This window comes from Nelumbo nucifera, chromosome 7 (genome assembly GCF_055504915.1).
Source record: "Nelumbo nucifera cultivar China Antique chromosome 7, China Antique-T2T, whole genome shotgun sequence".
NCBI lineage: Eukaryota > Viridiplantae > Streptophyta > Magnoliopsida > Proteales > Nelumbonaceae > Nelumbo > Nelumbo nucifera.
In genome coordinates this window covers 27,300,240-27,323,542 of record NC_142655.1, presented here as the reverse complement: position 1 = coordinate 27,323,542, position 23,303 = coordinate 27,300,240, and the positions used below count along the sequence as shown (strand labels likewise).

Here is a 23,303-nt window from a genome sequence, read left to right as displayed (position 1 = left end):
TCATGCAAAGTGTTGTTAATTGTTCTGCTATAAATACTGTTTTATTTTCTAAGGCTCTACTGAATTATGCATTATAAGTATGCTTACAAGTCATTATATTGATTGTATGTCTACTTGTCATCTATGGAGTAACTGTTATCCTGTTCAACATTTTTGTTGTGTGAAGATGCTCATATTGGTACTTGCTTTACTGTATAGACGTATCTTCAATCTCTTACAATTCGGCTTGAGGAGATGAGAATCAAAAGGCGTGATTCAGAACAGTGGATGCATCATCGATTGCTGCCACAAGATCTGCGTGAGCGAGTTAGACGGTATGATCAGTACAAATGGTTAGAAACACGAGGGGTGGATGAAGAGAATTTGGTTCAGAGCCTACCAAAGGACCTTAGGAGAGATATCAAACGGCATCTTTGCTTGGCTTTAGTTAGAAGGGTAACTGTTTCATGTTCTCTCTCTCTCTCTCTCTCTCTCTCTCTCTCTCTCTCTCTCTCTCTCTGGGGGGAGGGGGGTGATCATTTCTAGCCTGGCCTGACCTGTTCCACAAATTTCAGGGCCAGGCTTGGCCTACTATATATTTATATACTAGTATACTACATATATAAACTTTATATACATGCATATATTTGTTTTATTTTATACTATACGACAAGTTATATATAAATATTATAAAATCACAAGTAAAATATATTATATGATATTTTATATTTACACAAAGGGGATTGAACTTGGAAAAAAGATGAGGAAATCAAGGAAAAGAATAGAATTGCTGAAGTAAAAGAGATGCTAATAAGATGAAGAAGAGAAAAGTGTTAAGACAAGATGGTATTCCAATGGAGGTGCAAAAAAGTATGGGAGAGGGAAGCTTATTATGGCTAACTAGGCTATTTAATAAGATAATAAAAGAAAAAATGAATGGAGAAAGAGTAGTATGGTGCCCATAGTTAAGAACAAAGGTGATATATAAAGTTGTAAAAACTACCAGGGAATTAAACTAGGGCTGTTAACAAAATTTTGCATACCAATTAAACCGACCAAACCGGACCAATTCAACCCGAGACAGTCTGTTTTTAAAAGAAGTTGGTTTCTGTTAGGAAAATGTTAAAACCTGATTATTTGGTTTGGTTGTGGGTTATGACTTTGAAAATCGAAATGAAACCAACCCGATCGACCTGTATATTAGTGGCAGAAAACCCCTGTTACAAACTATCTCAAAGACTCTTACCATTCTATGTTTTGCCTTTTGTTATTTGACTTGTGTCAGATGCCAGCCTGCTGTACCCATTTTTCTGACGTGCAAAAAGTTGAAATCCATAAACTTATAATATTAAAAAGGACTGAAATCAGAAATGAAAAATTCTAAAGACAAACTTTGCACTGTGCTCCACCATAAGATAAGCTGACTCTTTACTGTTGAAGAAACAGGGCTCAAGAATCAAGGTTCTTTCCTTAATCAATGTCTTGGAGATTTGGAGTCCCCTTCCCTTATTAAGTATCTATTTGCCACATGGAATGTTAAGGTAAATAAGACAAGGTTAAAGAATCAAGATTGATTTCAACGGGAGTAGGTGAAAATGCTAAAGTCAATTTTTGTATTCCCAAGATAGAGCATTAAAAGCTGCAACAACTGACTTCAGTTCTGTTTAATTCAAACTGACAAAACCTATGTCAATAATTAAAAATTTAAAGCTGGTTTTACTTTGGAATGATTAGTTTCAGTTGACCTCTAAATCAACCCGATAATTTTGTTTTGGTTGGCAATGTTAAGTGAAACTGAACCAAACTGACACATGAACAGCCCTCATAAGCAAGGTTCAAAATATCAATACACCCAATACGCCTACCGGCGTATCAGGCGATATCAGTAGTTGTTTTTTGCCTTTTTTTTATTTTTTTCAAAACCAGTTCAGGGGGGCCGGTTTAAGGCTCCTTCACCCCCCGAACCAGTCAGAACCCCGATACACCCCCTGTAGGGGCGTATCGGGAAGCCACTGGCACGAACGTATCGGCCGATATGTATCGATACTTTGAACCTTGCTCATAAATCATATTATGAAACTTTGGGAGAGAATAATTGAGTAATGTTTTGGGTTTCTATGTAATTTTGTTATTGATTTTATGGGATGACAGTCCTTCATCTGCTTGTACTAATCTTAATCTATAAGCAATTATAATAAAATATCTCTTTTGCTGATCAATAAAAGTAATTGAGCAAAGGTTATATCACGAAACAAGCATATCAGAGAACCAATTTAGGCTTATAGCAAGGAGATCAACAATAGAAAATATTTTTCTTTGAGACGATTGATAGATAAGTTCAGAGAGAAGAATGATCTCCATAGATTCAGCACTTAGCCCTTATTTATTTGCATTGATCGTAGATGAATTGACTAAACATATTTAGGAGGAGGTCCCATGGTGCTTGCTGTTTGTTGATGACATTGTTTTAATTGATGAAACTAATGAAGAATTAAATGCAAATGGACTAAAACAGTTTCTAAGTTTATTGATAAAAAAACATTTTTTAAGTTTACCCTAGAAACAAATGGTTTTAAAATATGTGGGGCTAAAACGGAATATATGATATGTGATTTTAATAATAATAGGAGTGCAAATGAGGATACACTTAGGATTGGAGAATGGAGATCAAGAGATAGCACAATGTGACATTTTCCGATAACTTGGTTAAGTAATTCATAACAAGGGAGAGATTGAGGAGGATGTTGCCCATAGAATGAGTATGGGACAGGTAAATTGGAAGGGTGCATCTGGAGTCTTGTGTGATAGATGAATACCACTTAGATTGAAGGAAATTTTCATAAAACAGTTGTAAGGCCAGTTATATTGTATGGAGCAAAATGTCGTGCAGTCAAGAAAAAACATGTCCAAAATATGAGTGGTAGAAATGTGTATGCTGAGATGGATGAGTGGAAAAACTAGAAAGGATAAGGTCATAAATGAAGCCATTTGAAAGAACCTAAGAGTAACTCAATAGGTAATAAAATGTGAGAAAGTAGACTAAGATGGTTTGGTTTGTCATGTGCAAAGACCATACCAACAGTACTTCTAATAAGGATTGATCTGTTGCTAGTTGAAGGGGCTAGAAGGGGTAGACCCAAGAGGAGTTGGGTTGTAGTAGTTAAAATGTTTTAAGTGCCCACAATTTAATAATGGATATGACATTAGACAGAACAAAATGGTCAACTATTATGTTATACACCATATAATACACATTATAACATATGATTTAAGTGCCCGTTATTTAATGATTTTGTATTTATACAAATTATAGCATTTTTTCTACATATATTATACACCATATATTACCTGGACGGCTGGACCATTAATCCAAGTACTTTATTTGTCATTATCTCGCATTCATTGTGTTTGCTGGTTGTCAGGTACCCTTGTTTGAGAAAATGGATGAGCGATTGCTAGATGCCATTTGTGAGCGGCTGAAACCAAGTTTGTACACTGAGAGAACTTACATCGTCCGGGAAGGTGATCCAGTGGATGAGATGCTCTTTATCATACGCGGTCGCCTGGAGAGTGTGACTACCGATGGTGGGAGGAGTGGGTTTTTTAACCGTAGTCTACTGAAGGAGGGAGATTTCTGTGGAGAGGAGCTCTTAACCTGGGCATTGGATCCCAAGTCTGGTTCTAACCTCCCATCCTCTACCCGTACAGTCAAGGCTTTGACAGAGGTGGAGGCTTTTGCCTTGATAGCAGAAGAGTTGAAATTTGTTGCTAGTCAGTTTAGACGCCTTCACAGCAGACAAGTTCAGCACACTTTCCGTTTCTACTCACAGCAATGGAGGACATGGGCTGCCTGCTTTATACAAGCAGCATGGCGTCGTTATACCAAGAGAAAACTTGCAGAGCTTCGACGTAAAGATGAAGAGTCAGATGGGGCGGGTAGTGAGAGTGCTACTGCTGTGGGTTCAACCAGTCTTGGTGCGACAATTTTTGCATCCCGTTTTGCAGCTAACGCTATGCGAGGGGTCCATAGACTTCGAAATTCAAAGGGTACCAGAGAATTAGTGAAGCTGCAGAAGCCTCCGGAACCTGACTTCAGTGCTGATGACGCAGATTGAACTGTTGTGAAACGATGAAGACAGTTGACAATGTTTCACCTGTCCTTTCATGGGGCTTAATATGTAAACAGTAAACCTGGTCAAGTTTCAATTAGATTTGATTAATATGGCCTAGATGATATTGGCAACTTGTATATGTGGAGCTTGTGGTTCTGGTCAACCTACATGCTATGCTGTAACCAAGAGGGACGGATGTTCCTAACTTCCTGCAACCTTCGTGTGTGCAAAGATTCCAGACCCCCTTCCCCCCAACCAAAAAAAAGGCAGAAAAAATGTTAATTATTTAAATATATTTCCATTCCCCAACAAATCACAATCAACAAAAGAAAAGGCAATAATAAGAGGGCTAATTTAAATAAAACCTTAGGGGCCTTGGGGTTAATTCTGTGATTCTTGACAATTCAAGTTAACTTATATGGTGCTAATTTTCAGAACGATCAAAAACTGGGAAAGCTTGGGGGCTATGTCCAACGTCCCCTAAATAAAGACCCTTTATGGGGTCTATTTTCAAGAGTAATAAAGTTGCCTTGTTTTGATATACGCTTACGTAGAAACTATTTAGTTCCTTATGAATTTGAAATAAATGGGGGCTAATTTTTTGGTAGAAGCATAATTGTTTTCCTAAAATGATATAACTGTTGATCAAACCTCCTCTGAAGTTTGGTAATTGTAATCACCTCTCTCCATAAAACAATGCACACTATGAAAAAGAAGAAAAGAGTATAAAATTGCAGTTTTACCTTATAGTTATTAATTGCAATTAACAATTAAATGATGCTCAACATCAGGCGTTACTGTTAAATGTTGAGCAAGGAGCTAATGTAAGGAGGTAGTGATGCAAAACATTATAAGCATGCAAATCAGAGTGAGAAAGTGAGGTGCGAAATGAGAATGAGTCGCAAGACATTGGGGCGCAAGATAGGAATAGGATGAGATAGAATTATGTCCCAGTCTCGCAACAAAAAAATGTCCTAACACATTCCAGATTGTGTTTGCATAGATTTCCACCCAACAAAAAAAAAGTTCCAACACATTCAACATGCTGTGTCCACACATCTCATACATGGGGGATCCCAGTCTTACGGTGCGATGTGTGGATGCAAATCATGTTGGGATAGTTTTTGTTGGGAGGAGATCCCAAGTCCCTGAATGTAGGGTATTAGTAACAACTACACATGTAAATGTGTATGGTGAGAAGAATAAATAAACAATAAAATGTCAGCATCAATAACCACCACTTGGAGATAAGATCTTACAAATTAGGTTGAGCTGGCTAAATATTACAAATTGAGAAAGACAGTATCTATATATCCTTACCATTAAAGGTATGAATGAGCTTGTGAAACCTTTTTGGATTAAAATATCCCTATTTTTTAATTCAATCCTTTAATTGAGTCATGGGTGTTGTGTGGCATCCGGTGCCATGTAGGAGTGCAACTTGGGTCGGGTTTGGATTGGAAATTTGTTAAATTTTCAACGGGTCTGAAGCCTAATCCAACTCGATATGGTTCAAATTATTCAAGTTGGACAACATGACTTGCAGCCCTGCAATGCAATGCACCAGATCATTTACATGTCATCACCACCCTCATGCCAAGTAGGATTGTTCATTGCTAGAAATGCCCAAGCATTCTGATTTTTTTTAATGTTTTGAATACTAAAAGACTCTCTTAGCAAGAAGCTAGCCATTGGCATCGAAATGCCTAACTGGTACTGATGTGGCAGTATTTCAAGTTCAAAAGACAATGGAGCCAAACATGCCCTATATTTTCATTAAAAAACAAATTCCTGTACTCTTAGAATTTATTCATCAAAAGAGATACCACGCTTCAGCTAAAACAATTCTTTCTACTTATGAAATTTATAGCAGTATGATAAAACAAAATTATACAGTAGAAGGAAAATCGGGCAGTATTTAATTCTCGATAGTCTTTGAATTTGAGATCTTTAAAAAGTTCACAAGCAGTAAAGGCTGACATTTTAAACCTAATACATTAGTATTCTACTTAATGCCTTCTTGTTTTAACCTCATTTTTCAAAAGCATCATCCCCGAGAGCTTGTTGATCTCATAGAGAAGTCCGGCAGAGAACAAAAAACTGTATTGGAAGAGGGAAAAGGGAACAATTAGTAACATTGTTCTTTTGTAAATGTCATAATATAATCATCAGTAACATTTTCTTGTGCATGTTTGTGCAATATCAAAAAATGGATAAACTAGAAACATATTAATAATGAAAAGAAAAAAAAATAAAAAGAAAATCCACTAAGGTTCAAGAGGCAAATACAACCTTCGATCTCCCAAAGGAGAAGGTGGTGCCAGCAGATTTTCTGGTAAAATATCTACCCAATGTAATTCAGATCCTTGTTTGGAGGAGCAGGAGCTATTTTTAAATGAAAAGTTAGTTAATTCATACATGACTGCTCATCAATGTTGCATGAACTGGCCAAATGGATGTGTCAATGTCCGACATGCCTCAGACCATGAATTCTTGAGGACATTCCTATGTAACAATCCCTTTTTATCTCCTAACTTATCTGACATAAATGACAACTAATGTACAAGATGAACACCATTATTCATATCAAATGTTACTTGTAACAAAGGCAACATTTTTTGCAGGCTTATGATGTTAGAATTCAAAAACACTTTCCATAGATGTGTCCACGAGTCTATGCTTTCTCATCTTGCTGAGTCAAGGCTCTTGGATATGCACCAGATTCCAACACCCTTGTCCATGTCCATGCAACACTGCTGCCCATGCTACAATCTCTTAAGAGTACACTATTTTCTCACAAGGAGTTCATCTCTACTACTACTAGTGTATTTGTACCTATGGCTACCAATCTCATTGAAGCTTTGCCTCAACCCAAGTGAAACAGGTACCAATGCTTATGGAAATGGAAGCTCTAGATGTATACTGCACTGGAAGTAGGAATTAGACCAATACAAGGAAGCAAAATGTGGATTTTAATAACGAGTAATCTCAAGTTCAAACAAGTTCTTATAAATGAAAGGTGCAAAAACACACAGGGTATCATTGGAATGATGGAAAGAAAGAGCTCATCTATTCATAACTTGGATCATAAGATGTCTTTCCATTTGTACAATGACTTCTGAGTTATGATACCCAAACACAAATATTGACACGGAAACAAATATAAGAAACAGGAATATGACCATCAATTTCCTAAAATCCTATACACAGATATGGGTACATTATCCAATAAAGAATGCTAATATCACGTTTTTATCAACTTTTGGAGTTCAATGTCAATTTCTTAAAACTTATGTCTTGCTTAATTTAATTAAAATTGTAAAATACATAAGTTGTAACATGTACTAATAGCAATAGGGGGTACTCTAGTTGTTTTATTTTTGTTATATTCTGTCAGATCACCCTAATATAAATAATAAACTGTTTCTCCTATCCTTCTATCTTCCTCTCCTCTTGTCTTTCTTTAATTGTTGTGCTGGATTATATGGTACCAAAGCAGGGACTGTAAGTGATCAAGGTTTTTCCTTCTTCCCTCAACTGGACATTCCTTTTTTGGTTGGTGATCAGAGGAGAGTCTCGATCTAATCTGAAACTCTTTTTTCTCCCTTTCTTCTTCTCTCCTTGGTTTATAATGGTGGTATAAGGGGGCTGTCTGGCTACTCTTTCCTTTTGTGGATTGTATGATAAGATTTGGGTAAAGAGGTGTATACTTGAAGTCCTTTAGAAGGTTTCTCGGTATGTTTTCTGCAACATAGAGTGTAATAAGGGCTGGTTGGTGTTACAAACATTGTTTTAGTAATTGGCTGAACTGTTGGGGCTGTATTTCAGTTCTGGAATTTCCTTTTTAAGGCCTGTGGGGGCTAGGGGGCTATTTGTATTGAGCTGCATTAGTTTCCAGGGCTCGTGGTACTTGGCAGCAGCTTCTGGGGGTACTTTCCCATCCTTCACACCTAATAGCAGTATGGATAATGCTGGCTTTCCTATTTCCATCATACCCCTTGATGGCTTAAACTACTTGGAGTGGGACTAGGAGAATAGCATGATCATGACTTGGCTGCTTTCCTCTATGCAACCCCAGCTGAGAAAGAATTTTATATTGGCAGAGACTGCTCGTGAAATCTAGGAGAAAGTGAAAGCTAAATATGCTGAGCAGAGACATTATGCTAGAGTATATCAGTTACTTGCACAATCTTCTACTTGCAAGCAGGGATAGAAGAGCTTATCTCCATATTACTCGATTCTCATTTCCATGTGAAAAGTGATGGACCAAGACTATTGAATGGAAGAGAACTGACAAGGATGCAAAGGCTTACAAGAAGCAAATATTACAAAATAGAACTTTTGCTTTCTTGGCTGGTCTCAACCTTATATATGAACCTATTCGAGTGCAGATATTAGGAAGTAAGGCGCTACCCTCAATCCAAGAAGTATATGCCCCTGCTCAGTCTGAAGAAAGCAAACAAAGTTCTATGAATCCTCTTGAGGGGGAGTAGATTGCCTTGGCAGCCAAGGGTGGTAATAGTGGCTATAAGAAGAGTGATGGGAGCAAAAAGATTGAGCGAGACCAAAAAGGACAAGCCTTTTTATGGTCATTATAAGTGTCCTAGGCATACTAGAGAAACATGCCGGAACCTTGTTGGGAAGACAAAGAAACCTGGAAAGAACCAAGCCCCTTAGAAGTTCAATGCAGGTAGTGTGGCTACCCAAGAGTCTCAAGGTGGTGGTGGTTCTACTTGTTCCTCTCAAGAGCACCCTACAAATTCTAACGCTGAGGAGGATATCATTAGTTATCTGAGAAAGCAGTTGGAGCAATGTGATAGAGCCTTGTGGTAGTTGGAGGGAGTATCTTCTCCTCCTTCTACCTCTTTTGCATCTACATCAAGTAATATTGCCTCTGCCTTCCATGTGTATTATCCCTGAGACCCGAGTTCCTTGGTTTATTGACTTAGGGGCATCCAATCACAAGATTGGTAAGTCCAACTTTTTTACCTCATATAGTCTTCTCTCATGAAGGGATAAATTAGAATTGTAGATGGTTCTTTCTCCACCATTGCAATGTCAGAGTCAGATCTAGAGACAGAGAGAAGGAGAAAACAGTAAGTGTTGGGTGTGTCAAAAAGTGACAGTCAACACCCAGAGAAAAGTATTTACATTAAATGATGAAAGGGCCATTCTGTCCCCAATGTACAAAAAGTGTATATAGTGTACAAAAGAATAAGAGAAAAGATTCTAATGTTACAATGTATTGAAAAGAAAAAAAAAAATCCCTCTATCCTTCGTTGTCCTCTATTACCCCTGAGACCCGAGTTCCCTTGGATTACTGACTTGGGGGCATCCAATCACAAGATTGGTAAGTCCAACTCCGTTACCTCATATAGTCTTCTCTCAGGAAGGGATAAAGTAGACTTATAGATGGTTCTTTCTCCACCATTGCAGTCCAAGGAATTGTATCCTTCCCCCATGGCCTTGACCTTTTACACGTTCTAAATGCTCCTAAGTTACTCATTCACCTTTTTCTATCAGTAGTATTATAACGAATTGTTGTTTAACATTCTTTCGTACTTCTTGTGTCTTTCAGGATTTGACTCGGGGAGGACAATTTGTAGAGGGAACATGGTTGATGACCTTTACATGTTGGAGAATAAAGTTGGTCCAAAGATAGTTGAGACCTCTATTTTGAAGTTGATCCATGAGTCAATGTAATAAAAAACAAGTCAATTTGTGGCATAGTTGACTTGGTCATTTGTCTTTTGAGTCTTTAAAGTAGTTATTCCTAGATTTATTTGAACATCTATACTTTTTTTTTTGTGTCAAACATGTCAGTTGAGAAAGCACTGTAGAAAATATGTGGAAAGTTACATTTCCTCCCTTAGAAATATGTCAGTTGAGTGTCAAACATGTCAGTTTCCATTAGGAGCCTAGGGAACTTCAAGTTCATTGTGAGATATAGTGGTTGAGCACTTGGAAAGAAGATTATCATTGTGGAAGGGAAATTACCTAAGGGAGGAAACGAAACTTCCCACATATTTTCTATCTATATTACCCTTACCTGCAAAAAATGACTAAAAGGCTAGAAAAAGTTACAAACGAAGATCTTTTGTAAGGGGTGGAGGGAGCAACATAAAATTCCATCTGGTAGAATGTGACAAGATTTTTATTCCTAAAATTGTTGGTGGTTTGGGAATTCAAAAGCTAAGGGTGATGAACATGTAGAGACAGGGACAGTGAGGGTTAAAGTTGTAATTTTACTTCTTGTTGTACATATTCTTTCATTCTTTTATTTTGTATCATACTTCTTGTATTTTAGGGAAAGAATTGTCCTTTTACTTCACAATAATATAAATATTATTTTCTTGGTGTGGTCAACCCATCAGACACACCTCAAATCTGTTCATCTTCTCTAGTTCGAACTACACTAACATGGTATCAGAGTAGGTTCAATTCTCTTGCTATTGATTTCAACCCTCTTTCTTTTCTGTTAAGCATCGATCAGGTCTCTCTTTTTTGCTTAATTGCACTGGTATAGTATATCTTCTTGGACTGTTTCTATCAACAAGATCTGATTTTTCTGGACCAGGACACCATTTAGGTCAATATTCTTTTGGTTTCTCTCAAGTGGCTGATCAGTTTGGGATAAGATCCAAGATCTTGTGTCATCCTAGGCTGCTCTTTCAGCCCCTATTTTTTGGTGAAGATTAGATCTATTTTTCTAGGGTTATGATCCCTTCTCTTGTTTGATTTCTCTGAGAACTTTACCTTTTTGGATTGTCAAAGGACTCTCACTTATTTTCAGCCTTCCTGTGATTGTCCTCTTCACTCTATTGCTCTCAATGGCTTCTGAAAGAGATGATGTACTTTCCCATTAAGTTTGATGGCACCACTACTGGGTTTGTTAATATTTGGACAGAGTATGAACTTGTTCGCACTAAAGGAGTACTTTTGACAGGAGAAAAGTAATGCACTTTCTTATGCATCCCCATCCTAAATATGAAGTAATAAGATCAAATATTCTATGTAGGGACACTATACCGACCCTTGATACTATCCTTCGTGAGTTGCTTCGGGAAGAAACTAGAATGATCACTCAGTTGGAAATGAATGCTAAGATTGATGGTGTGGAGACTATGTTTTTTAGCAAATAGCAACAGATGAGTCCAAATCGAAGGACTTATCCAAAGTACAATGTTATGAATGTAAGGAGTTTGGGCATGTGATATCTCACTGTAGAAAGAACACCTACACTTATTGCAAGCATGGACATATTATTACCGAATGTCCTACTAGGCCACCTAAGGGAAACCAGTCTAGAGGAAAGAAAAATCAGCGCAGGGCCTACTAGACTATTGTTGAGGGATTAGATAATGCATCATCTTCCATTGCTTAGATCAAGAGTGATACTACTAATGTTATGACTGAAGAGAAGATCCGGTGAGTGTCCTCAACAATTCATTTCTGCTTTTGGCTTGTCTGGTGAGTGTACCTATTATTGTGCATCCCCTAGTCATCTCTAGATCATAGATCTAGTGCTTCCAATCATATGATGGGGACCAGTTGTCAGTCTTCTTACCCCCTCCCTTCTAGTAAGCATATAGTTACAACCAATAACGAGAAAATTGATATTAGGGGATGTAATGATCTATTCTTGTCTACCTCTCATTCTTCCCCTTTCAAATGCCTCAAATTTTATTTGTTCCTAAGCTTACTACCAATTTAATATTTGTTGGTCAACTTGTTGAACATGGCCATATTGTCACTTTCTCACATGATCATTGTTTGATATAGGACCAGCACACTAGGAATAGAATCACAACAAATAGAAGGATTAAACAGCTGAGATGAGGATTGAGGAAAGACTATTGAGAGTTTAGTTTGCCTCTATCTCCTCAAGTTTATTATTTTCCCCCTAAGGTAGAAAAAAATGGGATGAGGCTTGAAGTTAGACACACGCATGGCATAGTTGTCAAGGTGATGCTTAGGTGACAAGGGGCCCTTGGAGGTTTTCCTCGCCTAATTGCCAAGCAGTTTTGTACATTGTGTTATAAAATATTTTTATATTCTTAGTTTTTTGAGATTATATAATTATAAAATAGACATTATTAAAGTATAATATTCATTTTGTGTGTTTATATACTAATTTCTTTTTATTATTTTCTTATTTGTTAGGGTTTAAACAATGCAAACATTGCTAAATGTTGTATTTCTTTTTTTTCTTTTCCTATAAGAAAATAGGGGTTCAGACCCCATATTTTTTGAATTTTCTTTGCTTTCTTCTTTTTCTTACAAACATGTTGATTTTCTATACTTTAACATGAAGTTTATACTTTTCTTATGAAAATTATGGATAATTATTAAGGAAATATGGTTATGGAACCTAGGGAACTACCCTAGGATATATGTTTTTCACTTAAAAAAATCCAGCGCCTAGGCAACAAGGTGCTCCCCTGTCGCCTACCTAGCCTCACCTTGGCACCATGAAAACTATGATCCATGGATATATAAATTACCTGAGAAGCAGGATCATAACACTTATCCTTTCTGAGTAGTAGGATATCCAAGGAAAATGCATGGTATAGGAAGATCAAGCTTACCACAAGACAAAGATAAGTAATGAACAAAGCAACAGCATCCAAAAGTCCCAATAGGAATAGAAAACAACAAGGATTGAGGAAACAGAAGCTGATATGTGTGTCTTGGGGGGGGCTTAAACTGGAGAATGTGTATTAACATTTGGTTGATCAAATATGCAATAGTGAGTACAGCATCTACCCAAAGTCTCCTAAGAACACTCATATGTAACATTATTCCTTGAGTAACCTCTAAAAGATGCCTATTTTTTCTTTGGCAACGCATTTCTGTGGAGGTGTTCTAGGATAGGAGGTTTGATGTATTGCCCCATTCTCAACAAAAAAGTGATTCACATCTCCTCTAAAATATTCTCAAGCATTGTCAGAGTAGAAAATTTGGGTATCTACATGAAATGGCATGAGAATTATTCTATGGAAGTCTTGTATTATCTTTGGAACCTCATCTTGCAACTCAAGCAAGTAAATCCATGTATATTGTGAATAATCATCAATGAGACTGATAAAATATCTATATCCGCCCTCAGCAAGTACAAATGTGGGGCCCTCAACATCAGAATAGACAACATGGAAAGGAAAACCCACTCTTTTATTACTTGGTAAAAAAGTTGTTCTACAATTTTGTTTGTTTGACATGTAAGGCACTGAAGAGAATACAGAGAAATAGACTTAAACAACTCAGGAAACAACACCTTTAACAAAGAAAATGAGAAATGACTCAAACAACAATGCCATAATAATATCCGAGTTTTATTACAAGGACTAACAGATTGATTCATGAGACTAGTAGATTTATTTGCCTTCAAAACAGCTTCATCTCCTAATATGTACAGGCTGCCAACTAAATGTCCTTTACCAATTGTTCTCCCCAAAGTCAAATCCTATAACACACAAAAATCAAAGAAAGTCGCACAACAATTTAAGGATTTAATGATGCAACTAATAGACAAAAGGTTTATGAGAAGTTTAGGCTCTGTTTGGGAAGAGTGCAAATACAAAAATGATCAGTACAAATGCAAATATGTCTGGTTCATGAAAATACAAAGTTGGTTTAGTTTTGTAAAGATAATTTTGTACTCTTGCCAAATGATTTTTGGTTGTGATAGGTACAAACACATATCCCGATATTGAAATACATCTTTTTAACATTGATCAACTTTGCTCTCATTTTTTTTATCAGCAAAAAGATTGATTCATTAATTAAAATGTGGAGTTAATTACAAAATGATGACCCAATAGTCATCCCCAAGGATTACAACCCAAGTTATAATGAGGCCCAATATAGTTGCTTCCTTGCAGCCCCTTGTTTGGCTAAAGTATCTGCTAACCCATTTGCACTCCTCCTGATCCACCTAAAATCAGCATTTATATCATTTGCTAATTTCTCCACTTCTCTGAAGATATGCTTGAGGGTCCATGGGACATGTCTATTGCATTTTGCCCAAGAGATTACAACTTTTGAGTCCCCCAATTGCTTTGCCAATCGGAGACCTTATAATAATGCCAATAACTCAGCCTTTGTTGAGTTTGTATTACCAATTGGCCCTGAATATTGAGCCAATATCTTGCATTCTTCATTTCTGATTGCTCCCCCAATTCCTGCCACTCTCGGGTTTCCCATAGAGTTTCCATCAAAATTCAGTTTTACTTTGGTTACCTCTGGTGGTTTCCACTTGACTCTTATAGTTTCCTAGCCCCTAGAGGACTGTGCTATCTCTTTCCATGCCCTTTGGATGTCAGTTACAGAGAAAACTTGAAAACTGTCCAAGGTTTTTATCCACAATGCTACCCTCGGTTTTATGTCGTCAATGACCTCTTCCAAAGCTCTCATTTTGAATGCAACCATGCCTTGATATATGTGTTTGCTGTCATTTTCAAGACATAAATGCACTCTTACCAAACACTAGAAAAACTGAACCAGCATTTGAACTCTTCCCAAACAGAGCCTTAGGAACATGATGAATAGGGTCCAAATTGATTCCAATTAAGAGAGAGACAGTTCCTTGGCCAGCAATGGTAGAATGAGAACTACTTACTAACCTCACGTTATCCCTACTAGAAAATAAATGGTATGAGGTGAACAAGTTTGGTTACTGATTGTAATCGTTAGAAGCCCCAGAATAAATGATTCAAGGGGTTTGAGATGTAGTGGATACATGGAAGACAAAGGCCTGGTTACCTGAACTGGAAGCATAGGAGGTAGAGCCATAGAGGGAATAATAAAGGTCTCCTCTAGATGACGAAGTGCCCTACCATATTCATCCAATTGATCTTTCAATGCATTTAGTATTTCCTACTTTGGTGCAGGACCTAGAGAGCATTCATTTGCTTTTTTTTTTGGCTTCTTCTGAAAATTCTTAGGCTTCCCTACAAAGTTTCAACGAGTCTCCTTAGTATAATGAGATTGGCCACAATGAGTCCATGAGAGTACCACAATTTGTCTTTATCAACCTTTTCATTCTCCTCATTCACCTCAGACTTCTTACCACCATTCCTTATCAACCTCTTCATTCTCCTTATTCATAGCTATGCTCCTTAAATTCAACAAGAGAATACACCTCCTGAAGAGAGTGAAGTTCCTTGCTTCCCAATATTTCTGTAGAGAACATTGATGTGGGCCCCACAGCTGTGGTACCACTCTGTCCGTAGGGTAGAATGTATCTAGTCACAGATGTGGTTATTTTGTTGTTCTGTTATTTCTAGTTTCAGTTTTATATTGGTTGTTATTTGTTAGTAGTTATGATGTAAACACCAAGGGCAGATATGTCCTTTCATGTAACTAGCATAACCTATATATATTAACTTAAAGTGGCGGCGGCAGAATATTGACATTCTGTTCTTCTCCTCAAAATTTGTGTTCTATTGCTCTTCCATCTCTCTTTCTTCTACATCTTCTTCACTTTCTCTTCTCATCGAACCTAAAATCTCTTAGTGATCAAGACTGAATAGCAGTCTTGAAAACCTACATGGTATCAGAGCCAAGTTAAGGTTTTTCATGTGAGTCTAATACCAGCCGACCACATGAGAATCTCCTAGGACTGAAAGCTGAAAAGGAGTTCACAGACTGATTCTTGGAGATCGCCAGAGGTACTAGCAGCTGCTGGAAACTTGCTAGGGTTGCAGAGTGTTGGTGGTCAGGAAGGATCAGAGAAGACTAGGGTTCAGGTAACCCTAGAAGGCAGCGAACTATTTTTTCCTTGTAAGTTGTTACTTTTTAATAGAAGTTCTTTCAGAGAAGATAGGTTGGATCTATCTGGAGGGGAAGGCCGAACCATTCTAGCCCTTTCCTTCTTCGATTTCCTAGGGTTTTACATCAAACCCTGGACCGAACTGTGTTTCTCTCTACTCTAGGGTTTGAAAGTGATCTACAGCAAGCCCTAGTGGTTGACTAAACTCTGTGATCTATCTAGAGCTACTCTTAAGTTGATTGGTAGGTCCGATCAGATTCTAGGGTTTCTTATTAACCCTACTGCAAGCTCATCTATACAGTTTGGACTGTGCGACTGAATTGCTTCCTTTCAGGACTGATTAAAACCCTAACTTTCCCTAGCATATCAGTTTTGTTTTAAAGCTGTTCTCAGAGTTCTAAGGGGGTTAGAGATCTACGGACAGCTACTGCTGTGTTGGCTAGTTGGTTTCAGATCAGAATTACTTCGGTTTTGTGCACATACACTGAGAATACAGATCAGGCCTATACTGTTTTGATTGTGATTGGTGATTCAAGTACTGTTTTGAGACTTGACAGAAATGGAGTCTAAAATTCAGGCAGAAGGCAGTCTTGGGAACATCAGTTATGGTGGTATTTCTGAGATGGGTGGTCAGATTACGACCGTAAAGTTTGATGGATCAAACTATTTGGAATGGGCCCAATCAGCCATGATGGCTATTGGTGGAAGAGGTAAATTAGGGTACCTCCTTGGAGATATGAAAGAACCTTCCAAGGGAGACCCGACATATACCAAGTGGATGCAAGAAAACTACTTGGTTATGACATGGCTGTGTAATTCTATGCAGCCTCATATTAGCCGGAATTATTTGTGGGCAAAGACAGCTAAGGAGATATGGGATGTTATGAAAGAAACTTACTCCCAACCCCTTAATGTTGCCAGAGCATATGAATTGAAATGTGAAGTGAACACCCTTAAACAAGGAGAGAAACCGGTATTGGTCTACTTCTCTACCTTGAAGTCCCTGTGGCATGAGATTGATCACTTAGAGACTCTTGAGTGGGAGAGTCCCAAAGATGCTCAGACCCATAGAAAGCACATCGAGACAAACAGAGTGCTTGAGTTCCTGGCGGGATTGAACTCAGAATATGATATTGTGAGGCAACAGATTTTTACTAGAGACAGTGTGACTCTCTCTCAAGCTTACTCATTTGTACACAGTGAAGAAACCAGAAGGAAGGTTATGATGCAACCCATATCAGCCTTTGTAGCGGCTACACCCAAACCAGGGGGTGATTCAGAGAAGGACAGGAGGAAGGAAGACAAGAAGGATGTAGTATGTGAACATTGTAAGAAACCCAAACATACAAAAGAGACATGTTGGAAACTGCATCCCCACTTGGTTCCTGCGAAGTTAAGAAACAAGAAGGGCACTGCTCATGTAGCCATGAACACTGATTCAGCATCCTCATCTGGCACAAAAGGAACATCTTTGGAGACCTTAGCTGCAGTTCGGGCTACACTAATACAGCTAGAAAAGGAGGTTGGAAATTCAGCTCAACCACCGCAGCCTCCATCAGCCCCTATCACCTCTGCCTTCGCCCATTCAGGTACTCGAGCTTCAGCCTATCATTACTCAGCTCCAGGTACTACTAAACCTTGTTGGGTAATAGACTCAGGTGCATCTGATCACATGACTAGCTTGCCTTCACTGTTTACTACTTACCATTTGTCTTCTGGTAGAGATAAGGTATCTATTGCTGATGGCTCCCTGGTTCCTATTTCTGGGAAGGGTGACATCAAGCTTTCAGATACTATCTCCCTATCATCTGTTTTGCATGTGCCTAAGCTTGATACTAACCTTCTTTCAGTCAGTAGTATTACCAAGCATATGAACTGCTCAGTAACCTTCTTCCCTGACCGATGTGTTTTTCAGGACTTGGAGACGCAGAAAGTGATTGGGACTGGCCGTGAGATGAATGGAATCTATCTGCTCGGGGAGCGGTTTCGTCAGGGAGAGTCAGTAGAGAAGTTGTCTTTTGTTTCTAAGAGTGTGAGTCCGGTTATGCTTTGGCATAACCAATTAGGTCATTTGTCTTTTCGATCTTTACAGAGTCAGTTTCCTACTTTATTTGAGTCTATTGAGTTGTCTCAGCTACAGTGTGAAAGTTGTGAGTTTGCTAAGCATTGTAGAAAGCCTTATTTATTGAGTAATAAAAGGAGTGATAATTCTTTTGATATTGTGCATACTGACGTTTGGGGGCCTTATCATATCCCTTCCATGGGTGGGTACAGATATTTTTTGTTATTTGTTGATGACCATACCCGCTTTTCTTGGGTTTATCTCATGCGTTCACGAGATGAGGTACCTTCCCTGACCCAAAATTTTCACCAAATGATCCTAACCCAGTTTGATGCCAAGATCAAAGTTCTCCGATCTGATAACGCAAAGGAATACTTTGCTAAATCATTGACATCTTATCTTCTTCATCATGGGGTTATCCACCAGAGCTCTTGCCCTCATACACCTCAGCAGAATGGAGTTGCCGAGAGGAAGAATAGGCACATTTTGGAAGTGGCTAGAAGCCTCATGTTTACTTCCAATGTCCCTATTCGCTTCTGGGGGGACGCTATCCTCACGGCGGTATACCTTATTAATCGGGTCCCTTCCAAGGTCCTTGATATGCGATCTCCTTTTTCGCTTCTACACCCACGTGAGGACTTGTTTTCTATTCCCCTTAAGACATTCGGTTGCACTTGCTTTGTTCAGCTTCTCGGACCCCATCCCTCCAAGTTCGAACCCAAAGCCTCCAAATGCATCTTTCTTGGTTATGCACAACTCAAAAGGGTTATTGCTGTTATGATCCTATCTCCGGGAGGAAGTTTGTCTCCATGGATGTCACTTTCTTTGAGGGGACGCCCTATTATCCTCGGGTTGCCCCTCAGGGGGAGAGTATTGAGAGTGGGGGTTTGAGTTCTTGTCTTCAGGGGGAGAGCAGTGAGAGTGGGGCAGTTCCTTTACCTATTCCATTGGGTGATGAGAACTGCAATGGTGAGGGTGGTCAGAGGGATCAGGAGTTGAGGGTTTATCACAGGCGGTGCAGGCAAGTTGATCCTGATCATCAGCAGTCCAGACCAGCTCCAATCTCATCTGCAGCTCCAGGTCCAGATACTTCAGTCCTAGAGCCCACAGAGACTTCCCCTACAGATGATCTTGACCTTCCAATTGCAATCCGTAAAGGGAAACGACATTGTACCACATCCACAGCCCACTGTATTTCCCATTTTTTATCCTATGATCGCCTATCTCCTACCTACAAGTCCTACCTTAGCTCCATTTCCAATGTCCCTATTCCAAGAACAGTGCAAGAAGCCCTATCCGTCCTTGAATGGAAAGATGCAATGCAAGTTGAGATGGATACTCTGTTGAAGAACAACACCTGGGAGGTAGTTGATTTGCCAAAAGGAAAGAAACCAGTTGGATGCAGATGGGTATTTACGGTGAAGCATAATGCAGATGGATCTATTGAGAGGTATAAAGCTCGGTTAGTTGCAAGAGGGTTTACACAGACTTATGGCATAGATTACTTGGAGACATTTGCACCGGTAGCCAAGATGACTACTATTTGAGTTCTCTTGTCCCTTGCAGCAAGTCACACTTGGCCTTTATACCAAATGGACGTGAAAAATGCCTTTCTGAATGGAGATCTGCAGGAAAAAGTTTACATGCGTTTGCCACCTGGCTTCTATGATGCAGAAGTAGGTAAGAAGGTCTGCCGGCTCAACAAGGCTTTGTATGGTTTGAAACAGTCACCTAGGGCTTGGTTCGATAGATTCAGACTAGCATTTGTGAAGTTTGGATATGTACAGGCCCAGTCAGATCACACCCTATTCATCAAGAGGGTGGAGTCCTCTTTGACACTATTGGCAGTATATGTTGATGATATTGTGGTCACAGGGAATGATAGCCATGAGATTGAGTCTCTTAAACAGCTTCTTCACCAAGAATTTGAGGTGAAGGACTTTGGTGTACTCCGGTATTTCTTGGGTATTGAGGTTGCTAGATCCAAACAGGGGATCTTTATATCTCAGAGGAAATATGTCCTAGACCTGTTGGCAGAAACTGGAAAATTAGGTGTCAAGCCTGCAGATACACCAATTGAACAGAATCACAGGATTAGTGCCGAGAGTGGGGAGCTTCTTAAAGACAAAGTTATGTTCCAGCGACTGGTAGGAAAGCTCCTATATCTCTACCTCACTCGACCAGATATTACTTATGCTGTTAGTGTTGTCAGCCAGTACATGCATTCTCCTAGAACCACACATCTTCTTGCGGCAGAAAGAATCTTAGCCTACTTGAAGAGATGCCCAGGTAGGGGTATACTTTTCAAGAACAACAATCACATGAAAGTGGAGGTTTATACTGATGCAGATTGGGCTAGGAGTGTTGATGACAGAAGGTCTACCTCGGGATATTGTGCCCTTGTGGGAGGAAACCTTGTCTCCTGGAGAAGTAAGAAACAAAGTGTGGTCTCCCGGTCAAGTGCTGAAGCAGAATACAGGTCCATGGCCAATGGAGTGGCTGAAATCCTATGGCTAAGATCTCTACTTGAGGAGTTGGGTATTGAGTATGAGAAGCCCCTGATGCTGTACTGTGATAATCAAGCCGCCATTAATATAGCACATAATCCGGTACAGCATGACAGAACCAAACACATTGAAGTTGACCATCATTTTGTGCGAGAGAGGGTCTCATCTCAAGAAGTATGCCTCCCTTACATCACATCCAGTATGCAACTAGCCGACATTCTTACTAAAGCCGTATCAAGAAAGAAGCTAGAGGCGGATCTATCCAAGTTGGGAATGATAAACATATACTCCCAACTTGAGGGGGAGTGTAGAGAACATTGATGTGGGCCCCACAGCTGTGGTACCAATCTGTCCGTAGGGTAGAATGTATCTAGTCACAGCTGTGGTTATTTTGTTGTTCTGTTATTTCTAGTTTCAGTTTTATATTGGTTGTTATTTGTTAGTAGTTATGATGTAAACACCAAGGGCAGATATGTCCTTTCATGTAACTAGCATAACCTATATATATTAACTTAAAGTGGCGGCGGCAGAATATTGACATTCTGTTCTTCTCCTCAAAATCTGTGTTCTATTGCTCTTCCATCTCTCTTTCTTCTACATCTTCTTCACTTTCTCTTCTCATTGAACCTAAAATCTCTTAGTGATCAAGACTAAATAGCAGTCTTGAAAACCTACAATTTCATAAGCATAATTCTTTGTTCAAAAAAAAAAAGTGGCTCTACCTTGGTTGCAAATCTCTTTATCCATATTATCCCACATGAATCTTTTTTTTAAGTGGGCTGTATGGTGGATAAAAGCCAAGACAATAGCATATAATTCTCCTGGTCCCACTTATCACAAGTAGGTCCGGCTTCTTTAGGCTCAACAACACTTCTGGTTAGAAGCCCCAAACTTCCTCTACCACCAACAAACAATTTAACTCCTCTAGTCCACTCAAAATAATTTAGTCCATCCAAAGAGGTGATAGAAACAGGGAAATTTCCACTTCCAGCACCAGTACTGAAAACAGGTTGACCTCTCTAAATCCCTGTAATAGCAGAATCCTCTGTAGCCATACTGAGGTCAAAGTATGAGAACCACCAACTCAAACAGCATTAACTTAAATCTTACTACCACCAGAAATGAGGAAGGAATAACTTACTACTGTTGTCTCAGGCCAGCAATCAAACACCTTCAACAAGCCTATCACAGCAATACTTGAGTAGAAAAAAAAAAAAAAAAAAAAAACTTCCAAAACACATCAGTTACAACCTGGCCTCAGACTAGAACATGTACTTGCAGAGATTTTCCAAGACAAAAAAGGAAATATGCAGCCAACCCTCGCAGTCCAAACAACAACACTGCAGATGCAATCAATTTGCAGTGCAGATTAAATAACCCAACCAGCAGCACTTGCTGTCCACCAAGGATACCCTTGTACTAGGTTCATTAGATCAAAACCCCAGAATGAAGAAACACTTCTCAGATCTGAACCCCATTAAAACAGAGAGGAAACACTCCCTCCAACACTTATACCTCCATTCACAGTCCAAGAAGATACCCAAAAGAGTAAATCTTTTGGTGCTACGACCAAACAGAAAAGCAAATCAATAATCCAAAGACATTTGAATAATCCATAGTCTACAATCAGAAAAGAAAATGAATTTTTTGCATTAAGTTATTTTTCAACATTTGACAAGCTTTTCATCTCTTTATTTTATTACTACTTCCTTTTCAATGAAAGGCTCTCAATGGAGTAATTATAATGGTTTAGTGTATCTTGTAAAGAAAAAGAGAGAACATGAACAAATTGAACCTCAAAACCAGACATTTTTATATGAAAAATTTTTGCTGGGTAATTGGGTTTTGCACTTACTTGAACACATCTTTTAATATAAAAAAGAAAAGCAAAACCACACATTTATGCCAACCAAATAATGATAGGTGATTCTAAATTTCTAATGTTAAATTGAAAACATGATACAATACCAACCCAGAAATAAATGGTAAGATCAGAATAATATAAAATAACATTACCATGTCGTGACACAAACTCGATGAACTGTGCCAGCTGCAATTAAAGCAATAGCTTCTGCTACTAAAACTGCAGGAGAGAAACAAATAAAGAGAATAACCAACAGTTCTTTTACTTTTCCTTCATATAGAAACAAATATGGCCTTTTATAGAAACAAATATAACCCTTCATACAATCTGTAATAGGGATTGCCGACTCTGGAGCCTATATACATGGTTGTTTTGTTTTTTCTTTCTTTTTTTTTTTTTTTGATCAGCAAGGATTTTTTTTTTTATCAATAACAATGGATTTTATTAATAGATAGGAAAACCAGAATTACAAGGTAAGGAGCTAAAGAATCTTAACTCCCTAATATCCTATAAGCCCCAACCATGGAGCAATTACAAAACAGCCCAAAACATAGAGTTTCTGTTCACCCCTGACCTAGCTAGACCATCTGCCAATGCATTAGCACTTCTCACTATCCATGTACAACGAATTTCAATATCCTTGGTGAGCCACTTGAACTTCCTCTTTTCATTGCTGTATTTCCAGAGCATAGAATTGTCCTCTTTTAGCCAATTCACTACAATTTCAGAATCACCTTCTATGATCAACTTTTTAAAGTTCATTTCCTTGGCCCTTTGTATCCCTTCAAGAGCTCCTAGGATCTCAGCCCTCAAGGAATCTCCCACCCCAATTGGACCAGAATACATAGCTAACAAATTCCCTTTTTCATGTCTTATCACCCCCCCCCCCCCCCACTCCAGAGGGCCCTAGATTGCCCATGCTGCTACCATCAAAATTCAGTTTGGTAAACCCATGAGGTGGAAGTGTCCAGCAGGAATTTGAGGTCTTCTTGATTGAGCTTAACTCTGC

At 38.7% G+C, this 23,303-nt stretch overlaps 2 protein-coding genes across 11 annotated transcripts in view; one reads left to right on the top strand and one right to left on the bottom strand.

Moving 5' to 3' along the window:
* Positions 1-4,306, top strand: part of LOC104593394 (putative cyclic nucleotide-gated ion channel 5) — a 97,881-nt gene extending 93,575 nt beyond the window's left edge. For all 8 annotated transcript variants that reach the window (XM_088891998.1, XM_010253194.3, XM_088892000.1 and 5 more), the window contains 2 exons: positions 199-435; positions 3,402-4,306. In XM_088891998.1, coding sequence (XP_088748124.1) covers positions 199-435; positions 3,402-4,094 — 930 coding nt within the window. In that variant the 3' untranslated portion in view covers positions 4,095-4,306. The remainder of the gene's footprint in view (positions 1-198; positions 436-3,401) is intronic.
* Positions 4,307-5,922: 1,616 nt separating this feature from the next.
* The window catches only part of LOC104593395 (uncharacterized), a 59,182-nt gene continuing 41,801 nt past the window's right edge, over positions 5,923-23,303 (bottom strand). For 2 of the 3 annotated variants that reach the window (XM_010253199.3, XM_010253198.3), the window contains exons 4-5: positions 22,447-22,513; positions 5,923-6,191 (exon numbers count right to left, since the gene is read on the bottom strand). In XM_010253199.3, the coding sequence (XP_010251501.1) occupies positions 6,101-6,191; positions 22,447-22,513 (158 nt within the window). In that variant the 3' untranslated portion in view covers positions 5,923-6,100. Of the gene's footprint in view, positions 6,192-6,457; positions 13,555-22,446; positions 22,514-23,303 lie in introns of those variants that run through there. The other variant, XM_088892348.1, reaches the window with a different exon arrangement.